Raw genomic sequence first — 18,216 nt, 5'->3', positions numbered from 1 at the left:
GGGAAGGAGAGGTGCCAGCAGTCTGGGGTTCTATCCCTGGCTCAGACACTGACTTGTGGTGTAGTCTTAGGCAAACCATGGCCTCCTCTGTGCCTTTGTTTCCCCAATTGTGAGAGATTGACCTGCCTGGGGCGGGGTCCAAGGAGGAATTTGCTTTTGTCTGCAAAAGTTGCCTTGAGCTAGCCCCCTTTCTGCTGTGTCACGCAGCTCTGCCCCCTTTCCCAGCTGCTCCCCACCCACCCTCCTCTCTCCCCACTATGCAAGTCCCACAGCTCCCCCCAGACCTTCCCATGAGAGCTGCCAACTCCAAATCCACCATCCAGCGCCAGTAGCTGCTCAGTGGGGATCCCCACCACAGGTACAGTGTCTCCCCGCATAGCCCTCCAGGACACCCACATGTGCATCCAGCGACGGGCAGCTACGGGGTGCTGTTAATGAGCCCTTTGTTATGATGGTCAAGCCATTTTTTTTGCATGACTCTCTTCTCTTTTTCTCCCCCCTCTCTTCTCCCCCCACCCTGCTCTGCTTCTCTCCTCTGTCTGCTTACCAGTCATTGCTTGTCCCTGGAAAAGCGCCAAGTAGGTGCGGACGTCGAGGCAGCGCCATAGGGATAGGAACCATAGAAGAGGTTGATGTCTCTCTCTCTCTCTCTCTCTCTCTCCCTCCCTCCCCTCCCTGCACCCCTCTCCTCTTTGGAGCCAGCCCTGTACATGCAATGGGGTAGCTGGGCCGTGGTGGGGACGTTGGCTGGCTGGGCCTGGCTGCCATCCCAGCATGAAGGGCATCCCGGCTGGGCAGTTCGGGGCATCGGGTAGGGAGAGAGGCGTGTCAGCCTCCATGGCACCTGCTGCCTTCACCCCTGCCTGGGTATTGGCACCCCAAAGACCCTTGGTCATGCCGCCTTCCACGCCTTGCAGTGTCCAGCCCTTGCAGCTGCCTCCCTTCCTCACAGCTCAGGGCCTTTCCTCTCCTCAGGCCTGGCAAAGTGGAGCAATTCCCCCTCCAGCCCTCTGCCCGGGCCTGGCCTCACTGCAGAGTGAACTCGTGTTCTCACCAGCCTTGCCCCTTGTCCCGGAGTCCCCGGGCGATGCTCTGGAACTATTCCCTACAAAGCCAGTCAGGACTCTGGGGGAGCCTCCTCTCTGGGAGCAGCCTGTCTGCAGGGCAAGAAGCTTCCACAGCTTCCACCTTCCTGGGTCTGACTTCGGAGCATTCAGCATCCCCTGCCCCACCATGCACTTCCCACAGCGAGTCCGCCCAGGCAGGGCTCCTGGGGAAGCCAGAGGGCCCTGCACCCCAACTCCTCACTCAGCCGTGACTCTCAGCCAGCCAGTAAAATGGAAGGTTTATTAGATGACAGGAACATGGTCTAAAACAGAGCTTGTAGGTGCAGAGAACAGGACCCCTCAGCCAGGTCCATCATGGGGGTAGGGAGCCCAGAGCCCAGACCCCAGGTCTGGGTCTCCCTCCCTTTTCCCAGCCAGCTCCAAACTGAAACTCTCCAGCCCCTCCCCTGGCCTTTGTCCCTTTCCTAGGCCAGGAGGCCACCTGATCCCTTTGCTCTCCAACCCTTTCAGTTGGCCCCTTTGCAGGGGAGGGCCCAGGCCATCAGTTGCCAGGAGACAGGGTGTCGGCCATTCTCTGTGCAGACACCATCACACTGGCCCTCTAAGGCTCTGCAACAATCACACACCCTTATCCCGCCACCCCTAGATACTTAAGAAATGCGTAGGGGAAACTGAGGCATCCATCCAGTATTCAAAGAAAACATTAAGAACTTTCCCACTCCGTCACACTCCTGCCTCTCCCTCCATACACGCCGTGCCGTGGCTGACTCGGTGGGTACAGACTACAACTTGAGTGAGCATCACTCATCAGCTGCTACCGCAAGTGCTCGCAGTGAGGATGCAGCTAGCGGTCAGTGGTGCCAGTCTGCCAGAGCTTCCTACCATGCCCGCTGTGCCTGGAAGGACAGACACGTTTTCCTGCTATCCATGGGGAAGGTGTTCACAGAGCGGCCCAGCCCAGCCCCCTGCAATGCGACAAGCCCCCGGCTCAGCCAGCGCGGCCATGGCGGGGAGAGTTATGCTGCAGTGTAGCCGAGCTCACTGGAGCTGAGCTGACTCCAGAGGAGTCTCTTGGCATAGATCGCTTGGGCTAACCCCAGTGCAGACGGCCTTCTGCCCACTGAGAAGCCAGCAGGAGGCGGGTGCCCTCAGTGCCCGCAGCCCAGCCCTGCTTGTTCCTATGTGGCCCCACACCTTCCCTTCACCTTGGCCGGGGGGCGTGTCAATGTGAATTCATTGACACTACTGGGTCCCCAGCTGGGCTAGCCCCTCTGCTCATTGCACTCTAATCTGCATAACTGGGGTCAATCCAGACTGGCCCCTGGCCTGACCCCCACTGCTCCCCGCCCTACCCCCAGCCAGTGTCGCTGGTTCCAAGGAGAGATCCAGCTATGGACACAGCCGCCGTGCATGGCCCTGCCTGAGCTGGCAGGCAGTGCAAGCCAGTGGTTAGAGCAAGGAGCACGGGAGTGCAGACTCCTGTGTTCCTCTCCTGTCTGTCACATCCTCTCACTGTACCTCAGTTTCCCCACCTGTACAAGAGGGGTGACGGTACCTTCCTCACAGGGCTTCATTCCAGTCCGTGCAGTGCTTGGAGATCCTCAGGTGAAAGGTGCCAGAGGTGGGCACAGGGCTTTGCAAAGGGCTGTGACTGCTTCAAGCTGTGCTGGAGTGCCCCACAGGCATGGGTCACCTCTCCCCATGTCAGGAAGCCCGGCTGAGAGGCCACGCTGTCTGCGAGGTGCTGCCCCTCCAGCCCCTCTGGCATGGTGCAGGCACCCCAGAGTGCCCCCCAAGTGCTGAGCATTCTCCAGTTGACAGACGCTCACTCCCCAACAGCATCAGGCCCCCAGACCCCATCAGCCCGGCCCAGCCCCGGTCTCTGCCCCATGGCTAGCAGCTGGCACCACGTGATGGGGCAGAGTCATCGCCGAATTCCTCCTCTCCACCCAGCCCCTGGCGCTCTGATGGGGCTCCAGCTGGAGGAGGCCCTGAGCCCGATGCCCAGCGTTGGTGGCCCACAGGGCTCCCTAGTGGTAGATGTGTGTGAGCAGTAACCGTGGGACCTGGCTAAGCAGGGGACTCTGGTGCCCTGGCGAATGCTGTTGGGGGAGCAGCCCTCGGGATGGGGGCGCCTGCCCTTTGCTGGGTTGGCTCCAGCTCCAGTTTGGTTTTGCCCTTGGTCCAAGTCCAACCCACCCCAGCTTGGGCCCCTGTGGGCTTCCCAGGACTGTCTGGCTGATGGGATCAAACCTTTTCCAGTCGCTGATTGTTCCTGGGAAGAGCCCAACCCGGAAGAAATCAGGGCCCTTCAGCCCCAGGCGGAGCAGCGCCATCGGCATCGAGAACATCCAGGAGGTGCAGGAGAAAAGGTGGGTGAAGCCATGCCAGGGGAGGAGCAGGGGCGCCAAGACCTGCAAGAGGGAGGACCAGCTCCATTCACCCTCACCCCCAGGCAGAGACAGCTGGGTCCTTCCTGCCTGCCCTGCCCCAGCCCCGTGGTGCTGCCCCCGTGCCAATGGGAGGCAGCCTGCTGGGTGACAGGGCACAGCGGGGGCAGGGAAGCAGAGCCCCAAGCGGTGGTGGGGAGGAGGAGGGAGGGGCTGCCCCAGTGAGCACAGAGAGCCTCCACTGTGGCCCCTCGCTGTGCGGCTCCGTCTCTCCAAGGCTGCTCCCAGCAGACACGCCTGGCCCCTGGCCAGACTGCCAGGGGCAGGACGGGCTGGGCATGTGCTCTCCCCCTGAGGGCAGCTGCCTGGAATTCACCTGGAATTCAGCCTGGATTAGACCCCGAGGGGAGTGGGGATGCCACCAAGCAGCGGGAGCTCCCGCACTGCCAGGCCCAGGCCAGCCTGGCCACACCGGGGGTTTGTGCTGCATCGCGGCTGGCACTGAGCCCAGGGGAGACCAGGCGTGAGGACAGGGACACCAGTCACCAATCCAGCCCTGCCGTGCTATGGGCTGGAAGATCTTGGTGCCCCCTGGGAGGGCAGCTGGAGATGAGAGCTGCCCAGCAGCTAGCATGGCTCTCCCTGCCCTGGCCCAAGTATGTCCCCGGTGCCTCTCACAGGGAGAGCACAGCAGGCCCCCAGAAGACACCTGACAGCGGCCACATGTCCCAGGAGCCCAAGTCGGAGAACTCGTCCAACCAGAGCTCTCCAGAGATGCCCACCATGAAGAACAGGTCAGTTCCTCCTTGGCCCAGGGCTGGGATTCCCAGGGAGCCTAATGGGCTGTGGGCAGAGAGCAATATACACGTGGGCAATATTTAGGGGGGTGGAGCATTTCCCACACAAAGGCATTGGGCCAGGGGGCAGAGGGTCCTTTCCATTTGATCTGCACTCATTTGCTCTGCTCTGAAAATACCCATCAAAGGGTGGTCCGGACGCAGCCCCACTGCAGGGCTCTGGGCACCCATGAGCGGGACACAGGAAAGAGACTTGTCCAGGGGCAGCCAATGAGGGGTCTGACTGCCCTGTCTCTCCAAGGGTGGGTGAGGGAGAGGGTGGGACATGTTGGAGGGTGCTGGGTGTCACTGCCCTGTGTCTCGGGGGCTGGGTTAATGGGGTGCTGGGTCTGACTGCCTTGTGTCTTCGGGGGAGGCACAGGGGGGTGCTGGGTCTCACTGCCCTGTGTCTCGGGGTGCGGGGACACAGGGAGGGTGCTGGGTCTGACTGCCCTTTCTCTTGGAGGGATACGGGGGGGTGCTGGGTCTCACAGCCCAGTGTATCTGGGGGCCATAGGGGCGTGCTGCGTCTCGGGGGGGGGTACATGTGGGTTGCTGGATCAGACTGTCCTGTGTCTTGCAGGGGTACGGGGGGGTACTGGGTGTCACTGCTATATCTCAGGGGGATGCAGGGGAGTGCTGGGTCTCACTGCCCTATGTCTTGGGGTGGGGGTGTAGGGGGTTGCTTGGTCTAACAGCCCAGTGTAGGGGGTGTCTTGGTGAGTGGGTTAGGGGGGTACTGGGTCTCAGTGCCCTGTGTCTGGGGGGTACCGGGGGGTGCTGGGTCTCACTGCCATATCTCGGAGGGATGCAGAAGGGGTGTTTGGTCTGACTGCCCTGTGTGTTGGGGGGCCCTAGGAGGGTACTGGGTCTCGGGGGGTTGCACAGGAGTTGCTGGGTTGGACTGCCCTGTGTCTCGGGGAGTGGTTTAGGGGCGTGCTGGGTCTGACTGCCCTGAGTCTCAGAGGGGTGCCTGGTCTCACTGCCTTGTGTATTGGGATGGTGCGGGGGGGCGGGGGGTACTTGGTCTCCCTGCCCTGTGTCTCAGAGGGTACGGGGGGGTGGTTGGTCTCACTGCCCTGTGTCCCATGGGGATACGGAGGGTGCTGGGTCTGACTGCCCTGTGTCTTGGAGGGGTACAGAGTGGGTGCTGGGTCTCACTGCCTTGCGTCTCGTGGGAGTACAGGGAGGATGCTGGGTCTCACTGCCCTGTGTCTTGTGGGGTAAAGGAGGGGTTCTGGGTCTCACAGCCTAGTGTCTCAGGGGGGTGTAGGGGGTGTCTTCAGGGGTGGCTAAGGGGGGTTCTGGGTTCCAGTGCCCTCTGTCTGGGAGGTACCGGAGGGGGTGCTGTGTCTCACTGCTATATCTCAGAGGGATGCAGGTGGGGTGCTGGGTCTGACTGCCCTGTGTGTCGGGGGGCCATAGAGGGGTGCTGGGTCTTGGGGTGATGCACGGGAGTTGCCGGGTCTGACTTCCCTGTGTCTCGGAGGGGTGCTGGGTGTCATTGCCCTGGGTCTCGGTGGGATGCAGGGGGCGTGCTGGGTCTCACAGCCCAGTGTATCTGGGGTGCATAGGGGAGTGCTGAATCTCGGGGGGGTGCATGTGGTTTGCTGGATCATAGAATCATAGAATATCAGGGATGGAAGGGACCTCAGGAGGTCATCTAGTCCAACCCCCTGCTCGAAGCAGGACCAATTCCCAGTTAAATCATCCCAGCCAGGGCTTTGTCAAGCCTGACCTTAAAAACTTCTAAGGAAGAAGATTCCACCACCTCCCTAGGTAACCCATTCCAGTGTTTCACCACCCTCCTAGTGAAAAAGTTTTTCCTAATATCCAACCTAAACCTCCCACACTGCAACTTGAGACCATTACTCCTTGTTCTGTCACCAGCTACCACTGAGAACAGTCTAGATCCATCCTCTTTGGAACCCCCTTTCAGGTAGCTGAAAGCAGCTATCAAATCCCCCCTCATTCTTCTCTTCTGCAGACTAAACAATCCCAGTTCCCTCAGCCTCTCCTCATAAGTCATGTGTCCCATAATCATTTTTGTTGCCCTCCACTGAACGCTTTCCAATTTTTCCACATCCTTCTTATAGTGTGGGGCCCAAAAGTGGACACAGTACTCCAGATGAGGCCTCACCAATGTCGAATAGAGGGGAACGATCACGTTCCTCCATCTGCTGGCAATGCCCCTACATATACATCCCAAAATGCCATTGGCCTTTTTGGCAACAAGGGCACACTGTTGACTCATATCCAGCTTCTCGTCCACCGTAACCCCTAGGTCCTTTTCTGCAGAACTGCTGTCGAGCCATTCGGTCCCTAGTCTGTAGCGGTGCATGGGATTCTTCCGTCCTAAGTGCAGGACTCTGCACTTGTCCTTGTTGAACCTCATCAGATTTCTTTTGTCCCAATCCTCCAATTTGTCTAGGTCACTCTGTATCCTATCCCTACCCTCCAGCATATCTACCTCTCCTCCCAGTTTAGTGTCATCTGCAAACTTGCTGAGGGTGCAATCCACGCCATCCTCCAGATCATTAATGAAGATATTGAACAAAACTGGCCTGAGGACCGACCCTTGGGGCACTCCGCTTGATACTGGCTGCGAACTAGACATGGAGCCATTGATCACTACCCATTGAGCCCAACAATCTAGCCAACTTTCTACCACCTTATAGTCCATTCATCCATCCATACTTCTTTAACTTACTGGCAAGAATACTGTGGGAGACCGTATCAAAAGTTTTGCTAAAGTCAAGGAATAACACGTCCACCGCTTTCCCGTCATCCACAGAGCCAGTTATCTCGTCATAGAGGCAGTTAGATTAGTCAGGCATGACTTGCCCTTGGGAAATCCATGCTGACTGTTCCTGATCACTTTCCTCTCCTCTAAGTGCTTCAGAATTGATTCCTTGAGGACCTGCTCTATGATTTTTCCAGGGACTGAGGTGAGGCTGACTGGCCTGCAGTTCCCAGGATCCTCCTTCTTCCCTTTTTTAAAGATGGGCACTACATTAGCCTTTTTCCAGTCATCCGGGACCTTCCCCGATCGCCAAGAGTTTTCAAAGATAATGGCCAATGGCTCTGCAATCACAGCCGCCAGTTCCTTTAGCACTCTCAGATGCAGCGCATCCGGCCCCATGGACTTGTGCTCATCCAGCTTTTCTAAATAGTCCCGAACCACTTCTTTCTTCACAGGGGGCTGGTCACCTCCTCCCCATGCTGTGCTGCCCAGTGCAGCAGTCTGGGAGCTGACCTTGTTCGTGAAGACAGAGGCAAAAAAAGCATTGAGTACATTAGCTTTTTCCACATCCTCCTGCACTAGGTTGCCTCCCTCATTCAGTCAGGGGCCCACACTTTCCTTGGCTTTCTTCTTGTTGCTAACATACGTGAAGAAACCCTTCTTGTTACTCTTAACATCTCTTGCTAGCTGCAACTCCAGGTGTGATTTGGCCTTCCTGATTTCACTCCTGCATGCCCGAGCAATATTTTTATATTCTTCCCTGGTCATTTGTCCAGTCTTCCACTTCTTGTAAGCTTCTTTTTTGTGTTGAGATCAGCAAGGATTTCACTGTTAAGCCAAGCTGGTTGCCTGCCATATTTACAATTCTTTCTACACTTCGGGATGGTTTGTTCCTGTAACCTCAATAAGGATTCTTTAAAATAGAGCCAGCTCTCCTGGACTCCTTTCCCCCTCATGTTATTCTCCCGGGGATCCTGCCCATCAGTTCCCTGAGGGAGTCACAGTCTGCTTTTCTGAAGTCAAGGGTCCATATTCTGCTGCTTTCCTTTCTTCCCTGTGTCAGGATCCTGAACTCGACCTTCTCATGGTCACTGCCTCCCAGGTTCCCATCCCATCCCATCTCACTGCCCTGTGTCTCGGAGGGGTGCTGGGGAGCGGTTCTGGGTCTCACTGCCCTATGTCTTGAGGGAAGGCGCAGGGGGTTGCTGGGTCTCACTGCTCATTGTCTCGGGGGCGTGGAGTTTAGGGAGGTGCTCGGTCTGACTGTCCTCTGTCTTGGAGGGGTACAGAACGGGTGCTTGGTCTCACTGCCCTGTGTCTTGGAGGGGTACAGGAGAGGTGCTGGGTTTGACTGCCCTGTGTTTCGAGGGGGTATATGGTGGGTGTTGGGTCTCACTGCCCCGTGTCTCGGGGGGGAGGGCTTTAGGGAGGTGCTGGGTCTGACTGCCTTGTGTCTTGGAGGGGTACAGAGCGGGTGCTGGGTCTCACTGCCCTGTGTCTTGGGAGCAGGTACGGCTGGTGCTGGGTCTTACTGCCCTGTGTCTTTGAGGTTTACAGAGCGGATGCTGGGTCTCACTGCCCCATGTCTCGCGGGGGCGGGGCGGGCACAGGGCGGGTGCTGGGTCTGATTATCCTGTGTCTTCGAGGGGTGCAGAGCAGGTGCTGGGTCTCACTGCCCTGCGTCTTTGGGGGGATCAAGGGGGTGCAGGGTCTGACTGCCCTGTGTCTCGGGGGGAGGGTACAGGGCGGGTGCTGCGTCTCACTGCCCTGTGTCTCGGAGAGGTACGGGGGGTGCTGGTCCACACTACTCTGTGTCTTGGAGGGGGAGTTTAGTGGGGTGTTGCATGTGACTGCCCTGTGTCTCGTGGGGGGGGGGGGGACAGGGGAGATGCTGGGTCTCACTATCCTGTGTCTTGGAGGGGGAGTTTACGGGTGCTAGGTCTGACTGCCCTGTGTCTCGGAGGGAGGGTAGTGGGGGGTGCTGGGTCTCACTGCCCTGTTTCTCGGGGAGGTAGGGGGTGTGTGGTTCTCACTGCTCTGTGTCTTGGAGGGGAGTTTAGGGGGGTGCTGCATTGACTGCCCTGTGTCTCGGGGGGTGGGGTACAGGGGAGGTTCTGGATCTTACTGCCCTGTGTCTCTGGGGGTATACGGGGGTGCTGGGTCTCACTGCCCTGTGTCTCGGGTAGGGGTACAGGAGGGTGTTGTGTCTCACTGTCCTGTATCTCTGGGGGGCATACGGGGATGCTGGGTCTCACTGCCTCATTTCTCGGGGTTGGGAGGTGCAGGGCAGGTGCTTGGTCTCACTGCCCTGTGTCTTGGAAGGGTACAGGAGAGGTTCTGGGTTTCACTGCCCCGTGTTTTGAGGGGGTACATGATGGGTGTTGGGTCTCACTGCCCTGTGTCTTGGGGTGGGGGTGTAAGGGGGTGCTCAGTCTAACAGCCCAGTGTAGGGGTGTCGTGGAGTGTGGGGGAGTCTGAGGCCTGCACCCCTCTTCCTGGAATTCACTGAGACTCTCAGCCAGCCAGTAAAACAGAAGGTTTATTGGACAATAGGAACACAGTCTGAAACAGAGCTTGTGGGTACAACCAGGACCCCTCAGTCAAGTCCTTCTGGGGGGCAGGGAGCTTAGACCCCAGCCCTGGGGTTCCCTGCTTTCCACCCCCCAGCACCAAACTGAAACTAAACCCCCCCAGCAGGCCCCCTCCTGCAGCCTCTGTTCACATTCCCAGGCAGAGGTGTCACCTCCCCCTCCCCCTCCTGGCTCAGGTGACAGGCTCTCAGGTCTCCCACCCCCAGGGCACATTCCCAGGTCAACACTCCCCCCTCCCTGCGGCGTCACAAGGGGTATCTTGGTGAGTGAGTTAGGGGGTTCTGGGTCTCAGTGCCCTGTGTCTGGGGAAGTACCAGGAGGTGCTGGGTCTCGCCCTGGACCCCTGGGCCCTCCACCCCCTGAAGGGGACGATGCCACCCTGTTCTCTAGACCGGAGTGACTCTCAGCCAGCATAAAACAGGAGGTTTATTGAGTGTTGAACACAGCCCAGGAAACTCTCAGGACCCTCAGGCCTGGCCTCCCTCAGCACAGCACATCCAAATCTCCCTGCATCCAGGGGGGCTCCGCCTGCCCCCTCTCTCCAGCCCAGAGACCCCCCTGCTGCCCAGCTGGGCATCTGATATTACCCACCCCCCCTCTGTCCATTGTCTTCTCTCCAGGTAAACAGGAAACAGGGTCGCCTGGGCCTCCTCTCATCTGCCCTCTCGCCCCTCTGGCTGGAACCGGCAGGTCAGGTCCCTAGGGGTCCTCTCTTCACAGTCCTTGTTCTCCCGCTGGCCAGAACCGGCTGCGACTGAGCTGGGCCTCCGGGTCACCAGTCGCTGGGGTCTCCATGCTCCAGGCCATCAGCTGGGGTCCCCAGTTCCCTGGCTGGTCCTCTGTAACAACAAACTCCCTCTCCCATCCCCTTGTTAAACCAGTAACACCCAGGAACACTACGTCCCACCCCCTCTGCATGCAAACCCAGAAAGCCCCCCCATAGGAAACAAGGAACAACCAAGAAAAACCCCCATGTCGTTACAGGGGGTATCTTGGTGAGTGGTTAGGGGTGTGCTGGGTCTCACTGCCATATCTCTGAGGGATGCAGGGGGGTGCTGGGTCTGACTGCCCTGTGTGTTGGGAGGCCATAGGTGGGAGCTGGGTCTCAGGGGGGTGCACGGGAGTTGCTGGGTCTGACTGCCCTGTGTCTCGGGGAGTGGGTTGGGGGTGCTGGGTCTGACTGCCCTGAGTCTTGGGGGGACACAGAGGGATGCTGGGTCTCACTGCCCTGTGTCTCAGGGTGGGGGTATAGAGGGGTGCTCAGTTTAACAGCCCAGTGTAGGGGGTATCTTGGTGAGTGGGTTACGGGGGTGCTGGGTCTCAGTGCCCTGTGTCTGGGGAGGTACCGGTAGGTGCTGGGTTTCACTGCCATATCTCTGCGGGGTGCAGGGGGGGTGCTGGGTCTGACTGCCCTGTGTGTTGGGAGGCCATAGGTGGGTGCTGGGTCTCAGGGGGGTGCATAGGAGTTGCTGGGTGTGACTGCCCTGTGTCTCAGAGGCGTGCTGGGTCTCACTGCCCTGTGTCTCGGGAGAGCAGAGGGGGGTGCTCAATCTCACTGCCCTCTGTATCAGGGTGGTGTGTGTGTGTGGGGGTACTGGGTCTCCCTGCCCTGTGTCTCAGGGGATACAGGGGGGGCTGCTGGTTGGTCTCACTACCCTGTGTCCCGTGGGGCTATGGAGAGTGTTGGGTCTGACTGCCCTGTGTGTTGGAGGGGCACAGAGCGGGTGCTGCTTCTCACTGCCCTGTGTCTCGGGGGGTGGAGTTTAGGGGGATGCTGGGTCTCACTGCCCTGCATCTCATGGGGGTACAGGGAGGATGCTGGGTCTTACTGCCCTGTGTCTTGGGGGGCGAAGGGGGGATGCTGAGTCTCACTACCCTGTGTCTCAGGATGGCGGTGTAGGGGGGTGCTTGGTCTCACAGCCTAGTGTCTCAGGGGGGTGTAGGGGGTGTCTTGGGGGGTGTCTTGGGGGGTGCTGGGTCCCAGTGCCTTCTATCTGGGGGGGTACCGGGGGGTGCTGGGTCTCACTACCATATCTCAGAAAGATGCGGGGAGGGGGGTGCTGGGTCTGACTGCCCTGTGTGTTGGGGGGCCATAGAGGGGTGCTGGGTCTCAGGGGGGTGCATGTTAGTTGCTGGGTCTCACTGCCCTGTGTCTCTGGGGCATAGCGGGGTGCTGGGTCTCACTGCCTGTGGCAGAGCAGGGAGTGGGGAGGATTGACCTGGGGGAGTTTTACTGGGACTGTCTGTATTGGTGATGGGATAGCAGAGAGTGACTTCACTGGAGGGACGATACCTGTGTCTGTAACCTGAGCCCAGGAGCAGGGTTGGGGCCAGGTGACACCTTTTGCCTGGGAAGCTGGACAAAGGCTGGGGGAGGAGCCAGGGGGAGGCTGGGGGAGACAGCTGTAGGGGGGTTGGAGTTTGAAAGGGGTTTGGGGAAACGGAGGGAGCCCCAGGGCTGGGGTCTAAGCTCCCTGCCCCCCAGATGGACCTGACTGAGGGGGTTCTGTTGTCTGTACCTACAAGCTCTGATTTGGACTGTGTTCCTGTCATCTAATAAACCTTCCTTTTTACTGGCTGGCTGAGAGTTGCAGTGAATCCCAGGAAGAGGGGTGCAGGGCTCTGACTCCCCCACACTCCATGACAACTGGTGGCAGCAGTGGGATGTACTGCATCCCGTGGATGGCACTTCCTGCAGTAAGTGACTGGGGAGCAGTAAAACGAAGGGGGATTGACGAGGACCATCTGTGCTGAAGATTCAGCGAAGAGCGGTTTCAGGGGGCAGAGGAGCTACGCTCAACCTCTGGTACTGTGTGACCAGCGAGAAGGACTGTTGCAATAATGGGGTCCCCTTGGGCACTATGGCGAGAAGTCTCAGTGGCAGAGGAGTCTGCGGCTTGACCCTGGGAGAGAAGTGATGACCTGGAGAAGGGCTGGCACACTAGGGGTTTGTCCTGGAAACCATGGGGAGCTGAGAGCACCCAGGCCTGCGAGTGGCCAGCGGGAAGATGTATAATGAGCGCCTTAAGAGCGACCTGGTGGAGCTGAGCAGGCAGAGGGGGCTGCGTATTGGGAGGCTCACCAAAGAACAGCTGATTGCCCAGCTGGAGGAGGAGGACCGCTTCAATGAACCGATCCCTGTCTCTGAGGGAAGCAGCCTGGCAGATGCAGGGCGGGCACCAGTGTCTGTCCCAGCTGCACGTGGTCAGACGGCTGCCGAGGGCATCCCGGGACCCCTCCTATCTATGCCTAGGGGAAGGTCTGGGAGGAGCCCAGTGAATACCGAGGGCACCGTGACCCCTGCGGCCAGCTGGGGATCCTCCTGGCGGAGCTCCCCACCCCTGGAGCTGAGATGGCTGGAATGGGAGAGGGAGATAAAACTGAAAGAGCTAGAGCTGAGGCAGCAGGAACTAAAGGAGGAATGGAAAGAACGAGAGAAGCAGAGACAGCGTGAGCTGGAGTTGGCCAGGCTGAGAAGCAGCGAGCCTCCAGCTGCGGTGAGTGATGGGGGACCCAGGACGGCATGGAGATTTGATAAGTGTGTCCTGGCCCAGTATAAGGAAGGGGAGGATATAGGGTATGTCTACACTACGGAATAAGGTCGAATTTATAGAAGTCGGTTTTTTAGAAATCGGTTTTATATATTCGAGTGTATGTGTCCCAACAGAAAATGCTCTAAGCGCATTAAGTGCAGTAACTCGGCGGAGCGCTTCCACAGTACCGAGGCTAGAGTCAACTTCCGGAGCGTTGCACTGTGGGTAGCTATCCCACAGTTCCCGCAGTCTCCGCTGCCCATTGGAATTCTGGGTTGAGATCCCAATGCCTGATGGGGCTAAAACATTGTTGCGGGTGGTTCTGGGTACATATCGTCAGGCCCCCGTTCCCTCCCTCCCTCCGTGAAAGCAAGGGCAGACAATCGTTTCGCGCCTTTTTCCTGAATTACCTGTGCAGACGCCATACCATGGCAAGCATGGAGCCCGCTCAGGTAACAGTCACCGTATGTCTCCTGGGTGCTGGCAGACGTGGTACGGCTTTGCTACACAGTAGCAGCAACCCATTGCCTTCTGGCAGCAGATGGTGCAGTACGACTGGTAGCTGTCATCATCGTGTCCGAGGTGCTCCTGGCCACGTTGGCTGGGAGCACCTGGGCAGACATGGGCACAGGGACTAAATTTGGAGTGACTTGACCAGGTCATTCTCTTTAGTCCTGCAGTCAGTCCTACTGAACCGTCTTATGGTGAGCAGGCAGGCGATACGGATTGCTAGCAGTCGTACTGTACCATCTTCTGCCGGGCAGGCAAGAGATGAGGATGGCTAGCAGTCGTATTGTACCATCTTCTGCCGGGCAGGCAAGAGATGAGGATGGCTAGCAGTCGTACTGTACCATCTTCTGCCGAGCAGCCATGAGATGTGGATGGCATGCAGTCCTTCTACACCATCTGCTGCCAGCCAAAGATGTAAAAGATAGATGGAGTGGATCAAAACAAGAAATAGACCAGATTTGTTTTGTACTCATTTGCTTCCCCCCCTCCCCTGTCTAGGGGACTCATTCCTCTAGGTCACACTGTAGTCACTCACAGAGAAGGTGCAGTGAGGTAAATCTAGCCATGTATCAATCAGAGGCCAGGCTAACCTCCTTGTTCCAATAAGAAAAATAACTTAGGTGCACCATTTCTTATTGGAACCCTCCATGAAGTCCTGCCTGAAATACTCCTTGATGTAAAGCCACCCCCTTTGTTGATTTTAGCTCCCTGAAGCCAACCCTGTAAGCCGTGTCGTCAGTCGCCCCTCCCTCCGTCAGAGCAACGGCAGACAATCGTTCCGCGCCTTTTTTCTGTGCGGATGCCATACCAAGGCAAGCATGGAGGCCGCTCAGCTCACTTTGGCAATTAGGAGCACATTAAACACCACACGCATTATCCAGCAGTATATGCAGCACCAGAACCTGGCAAAGTGATACCGGGCGAGGAGGCGACGTCAGCGCGGTCATGTGAGTGATCAGGACATGGACACAGATTTCTCTGAAAGCATGGGCCCTGCCAATGCATGCATCATGGTGCTAATGGGGCAGGTTCATGCTGTGGAACGCCAATTCTGGGCTCGGGAAACAAGCACAGACTGGTGGGACAGCATAGTGTTGCAGGTCTGGGACGATTCCCAGTGGCTGTGAAACTTTCGCATGCGTAAGGGCACTTTCATGGAACTTTGTGACTTGCTTTCCCCTGCCCTGAAGTGCATGAATACCAAGATGAGAGCAGCCCTCACAGTTGAGAAGCGAGTGGCGATAGCCCTGTGGAAGCTTGCAACGCCAGACAGCTACCGGTCAGTTGGGAATCAATTTGGAGTGGGCAAATCTACTGTTGGGGCTGCTGTGATGCAAGTAGCCCACGCAATCAAAGATCTGCTGATATCAAGGGTAGTGACCCTGGGAAATGTGCAGGTCATAGTGGATGGCTTTGCTGCAATGGGATTTCCTAACTGTGGTGGGGCCATAGACGGAACCCATATCCCTATCTTGGCACCGGAGCACCAAGCCGGCGAGTACATAAATTGCAAGGGGTACTTTTCAATAGTGCTGCAAGCTCTGGTGGATCACAACGGACGTTTCACCAACATCAACATGGGATGGCCGGGAAAGGTACATGATGCTCGCATCTTCAGGAACTCTGGTCTGTTTCAAAAGCTGCAGGAAGGGACTTTATTCCCAGACCAGAAAATAACTATTGGGGATGTTGAAATGCCTATATGTATCCTTGGGGACCCAGCCTACCCCTTAATGCCATGGCTCATGAAGCCGTACACAGGCAGCCTGGACAGTAGTCAGGAGCTGTTCAGCTACAGGCTGAGCAAGTGCAGAATGGTGGTAGAATGTGCATTTAGACGTTTAAAGGTGTGCTGGCGCAGTTTACTGACTCGCTTAGACCTCAGCGAAACCAATATTCCCACTGTTATTACTGCTTGCTGTGTGCTCCACAATATCTGTGAGAGTAAGGGGGAGACGTTTATGGCGGGGTGGGAGGTTGAGGCAAATCGCCTGGCTGCTGGTTACGCGCAGCCAGACACCAGGGCGGTTAGAAGAGCACAGGACGGCGTGGTACGCATCAGAGAAGCTTTGAAAACCAGTTTAATGACTGGACAGGCTACGGTGTGAAAGTTCTGTTTGTTTCTCCTTGATGAAACCCCCCGCCCCTTGGTTCACTCTACTTTCCTGTAAGCTAACCACCCTCCCCTCCTCCCTTCGATCACCGCTTGCAGAGGCAATAAAGTCATTGTTGCTTCACATGCATGCATTCTTTATTCATTCATCACACAAATAGGGGGATGACTACCAAGGTAGCCCAGGAGGCGTGGTGGAGGAGGGAAGGAAAATGCCACACAGCACTTTAAAAGTTTACAACTTTAAAATTTATTGAATGCCAGCCTTCTTTTTTTGGGGCAATCCTCTGTGGCGGAGTGGCTGGTTGGCCGGTGGCCCCCCCACCGCGTTCTTGGGCGTCTGGGTGAGGAGGCTATGGAACTTGGGGAGGAGGGCAGTTGGTTACACAGGGGCTGTAGTGGCAGTCTGTGCTCCAGCTGCCTTTGCTGCAGCTCACCCATACACTGGAGCATACTGGTTTGGTCCTCCAGCAGCCTCAGCATTGAATCCTGCCTCCTCTCATCACGCTGCCACCACATTTGAGCTTCAGCCCTGTCTTCAGCCTGCCACTTACTCTTCAGCCCGCCACTTACTCTTCAGCCCGCCACCTCTCCTCCCGGTCATTTTGTGCTTTCCTGCACTCTGACATTAATTGCCTCCACACATTCGTCTGTGCTCTGTCAGTGTGGGAGGACAGCATGAGCTCGGAGAACATTTCATCTCGAGTGCATTTTTTTTTCTTTCTAATCTTCACTAGCCTCTGGGAAGGGGAAGATCCTGTGATCATTGAAACACATGCAGCTGGTGGAGAAAAAAAAAGGGACAGCGGTATTTAAAAAGACACATTTTATAAAACAGTGACTACACTCTTCCAGGGTAAACCTTGCTGTTAACATTACATACATAGCACATGTGCTTTCGTTACAAGGTCGCATTTTGCCTCCCCCCACCGCGTGGCTACCCCCTCAACCCTGCCCCCGCCCCGTGGCTAACAGCGGGGAACATTTCTGTTTAGCCAGAGGCAAACAGCCCAGCAGGAACGGGCTCCTCTGAGTGTCCCCTGAAGAAAAGCACTCTATTTCAACCAGGTGACCATGAATGATATCTCACTCTCCTGAGGATAACACAGAGAGATAAAGAACGGATGTTGTTTGAACACCAGCAAACATACACTGCAATGCTTTGTTGTACAGTGATTCCCGAGTACGTGTTACTGGCCTGGAGTGGTAAAGTGTCCTACCATGAAGGACGCAATAAGGCTGCCTTCCCCAGAAACATTTTGCAAAGGCTTTGGGAGTACATCCAGGAGAGCCGCGAATGCCAGGGCAAAGTAATCCTTTCACATGCTTGCTTTTAAACCATGTATAGTATTTTAAAAGATACACTCACCGGAGGTCCCTTCTCTGCCTGCCGGGTCCAGGAAGCATCCTTGGGTGGGTTCAGGGGGTACTGGCTCCAGGTCCAGAGTGAGAAACAGTTTCTGGCTGTCGGGAAAACCGGTTTCTCTGCTTGCTTGCTGTGAGCTATCTACAGCCTCATCATCATCATCATCATCTTCTTCGTCCCCAAAACCTGCTTCCGTGTTGCCTCCATCTCCATTGAAGGAGTCAAACAACACGGCTGGGGTAGTGGTGGCTGAACCCCCTAAAATGGCATGCAGCTCATCATAGAAGCGGCATGTTTGGGGCTCTGACCCGGAGCGGCTGTTCGCCTCTCTGGTTTTCTGGTAGGCTTGCCTCAGCTCCTTAAGTTTCACGTGGCACTGCTTCGGGTCCCTGTTATGGCCTCTGTCCTTCATGCCCTGGGAGATTTTGACAAAGGTTTTGGCATTTCGAAAACTGGAACGGGGTTCTGATAGCACAGATTCCTCTCCCCATACAGCGATCAGATCCCGTACCTCCCGTTCGGTCCATGCTGGAGCTCTTTTGCGATTCTGGGACTCCATCATGGTCACCTCTGCTGATGAGCTCTGCATGGTCACCTGCAGCTTGCCACGCTGGTCAAACAGGAAATGAGATTCAAAAGTTCGCGGGTCTTTTCCTGTCTACCTGGCCAGTGCATCTGAGTTGAGAGTGCTGTCCAGAGCGGTCACAATGGAGCACTCTGGGATAGCTCCCGGAGGCCAATACCGTCGAATTGTGTCCACAGTACCCCAAATTCGAGCCGGCAAGGCCAATTTAAGCGCTAATCCACTTGTCAGGGGTGGAGTAAGGAAATCGATTTTAAGAGCCCTTTAAGTCGAAATAAAGGGCTTCATCGTGTGGACGGGTGCAGGTTTACATCGATTTAATGCTGCTAAATTCGACCTAAAGTCCTAGTGTAGACCAGGGCATAGATGACTTCCTGAATGCCTTTGAGAACGCCTATGAGCTGCACAGGGTTGACCCTGCAGACAGGCTCCAGTTTCTCACCCCCTTTCTGGACCCCAAAGCCATAGGGATGTACAGCCGAAT

The 18,216-nt window shown here is 56.9% G+C and overlaps 1 protein-coding gene across 1 annotated transcript in view; it reads left to right on the top strand.

The window, feature by feature from the left end:
* RAP1GAP (RAP1 GTPase activating protein) overlaps positions 1-18,216 on the top strand; it is a 98,027-nt gene that overhangs the window by 66,642 nt on the left and 13,169 nt on the right. Inside the window, 3 exon segments of the mRNA XM_077837107.1 lie at positions 551-628; positions 3,330-3,439; positions 4,138-4,251. Coding sequence (XP_077693233.1) covers positions 551-628; positions 3,330-3,439; positions 4,138-4,251 — 302 coding nt within the window.

This window comes from Eretmochelys imbricata, chromosome 18 (genome assembly GCF_965152235.1).
Source record: "Eretmochelys imbricata isolate rEreImb1 chromosome 18, rEreImb1.hap1, whole genome shotgun sequence".
Taxonomy (NCBI): domain Eukaryota; kingdom Metazoa; phylum Chordata; order Testudines; family Cheloniidae; genus Eretmochelys; species Eretmochelys imbricata.
Note: the sequence above shows the minus strand (reverse complement) of the source record. Positions and strands in the feature narration are given on the sequence as shown.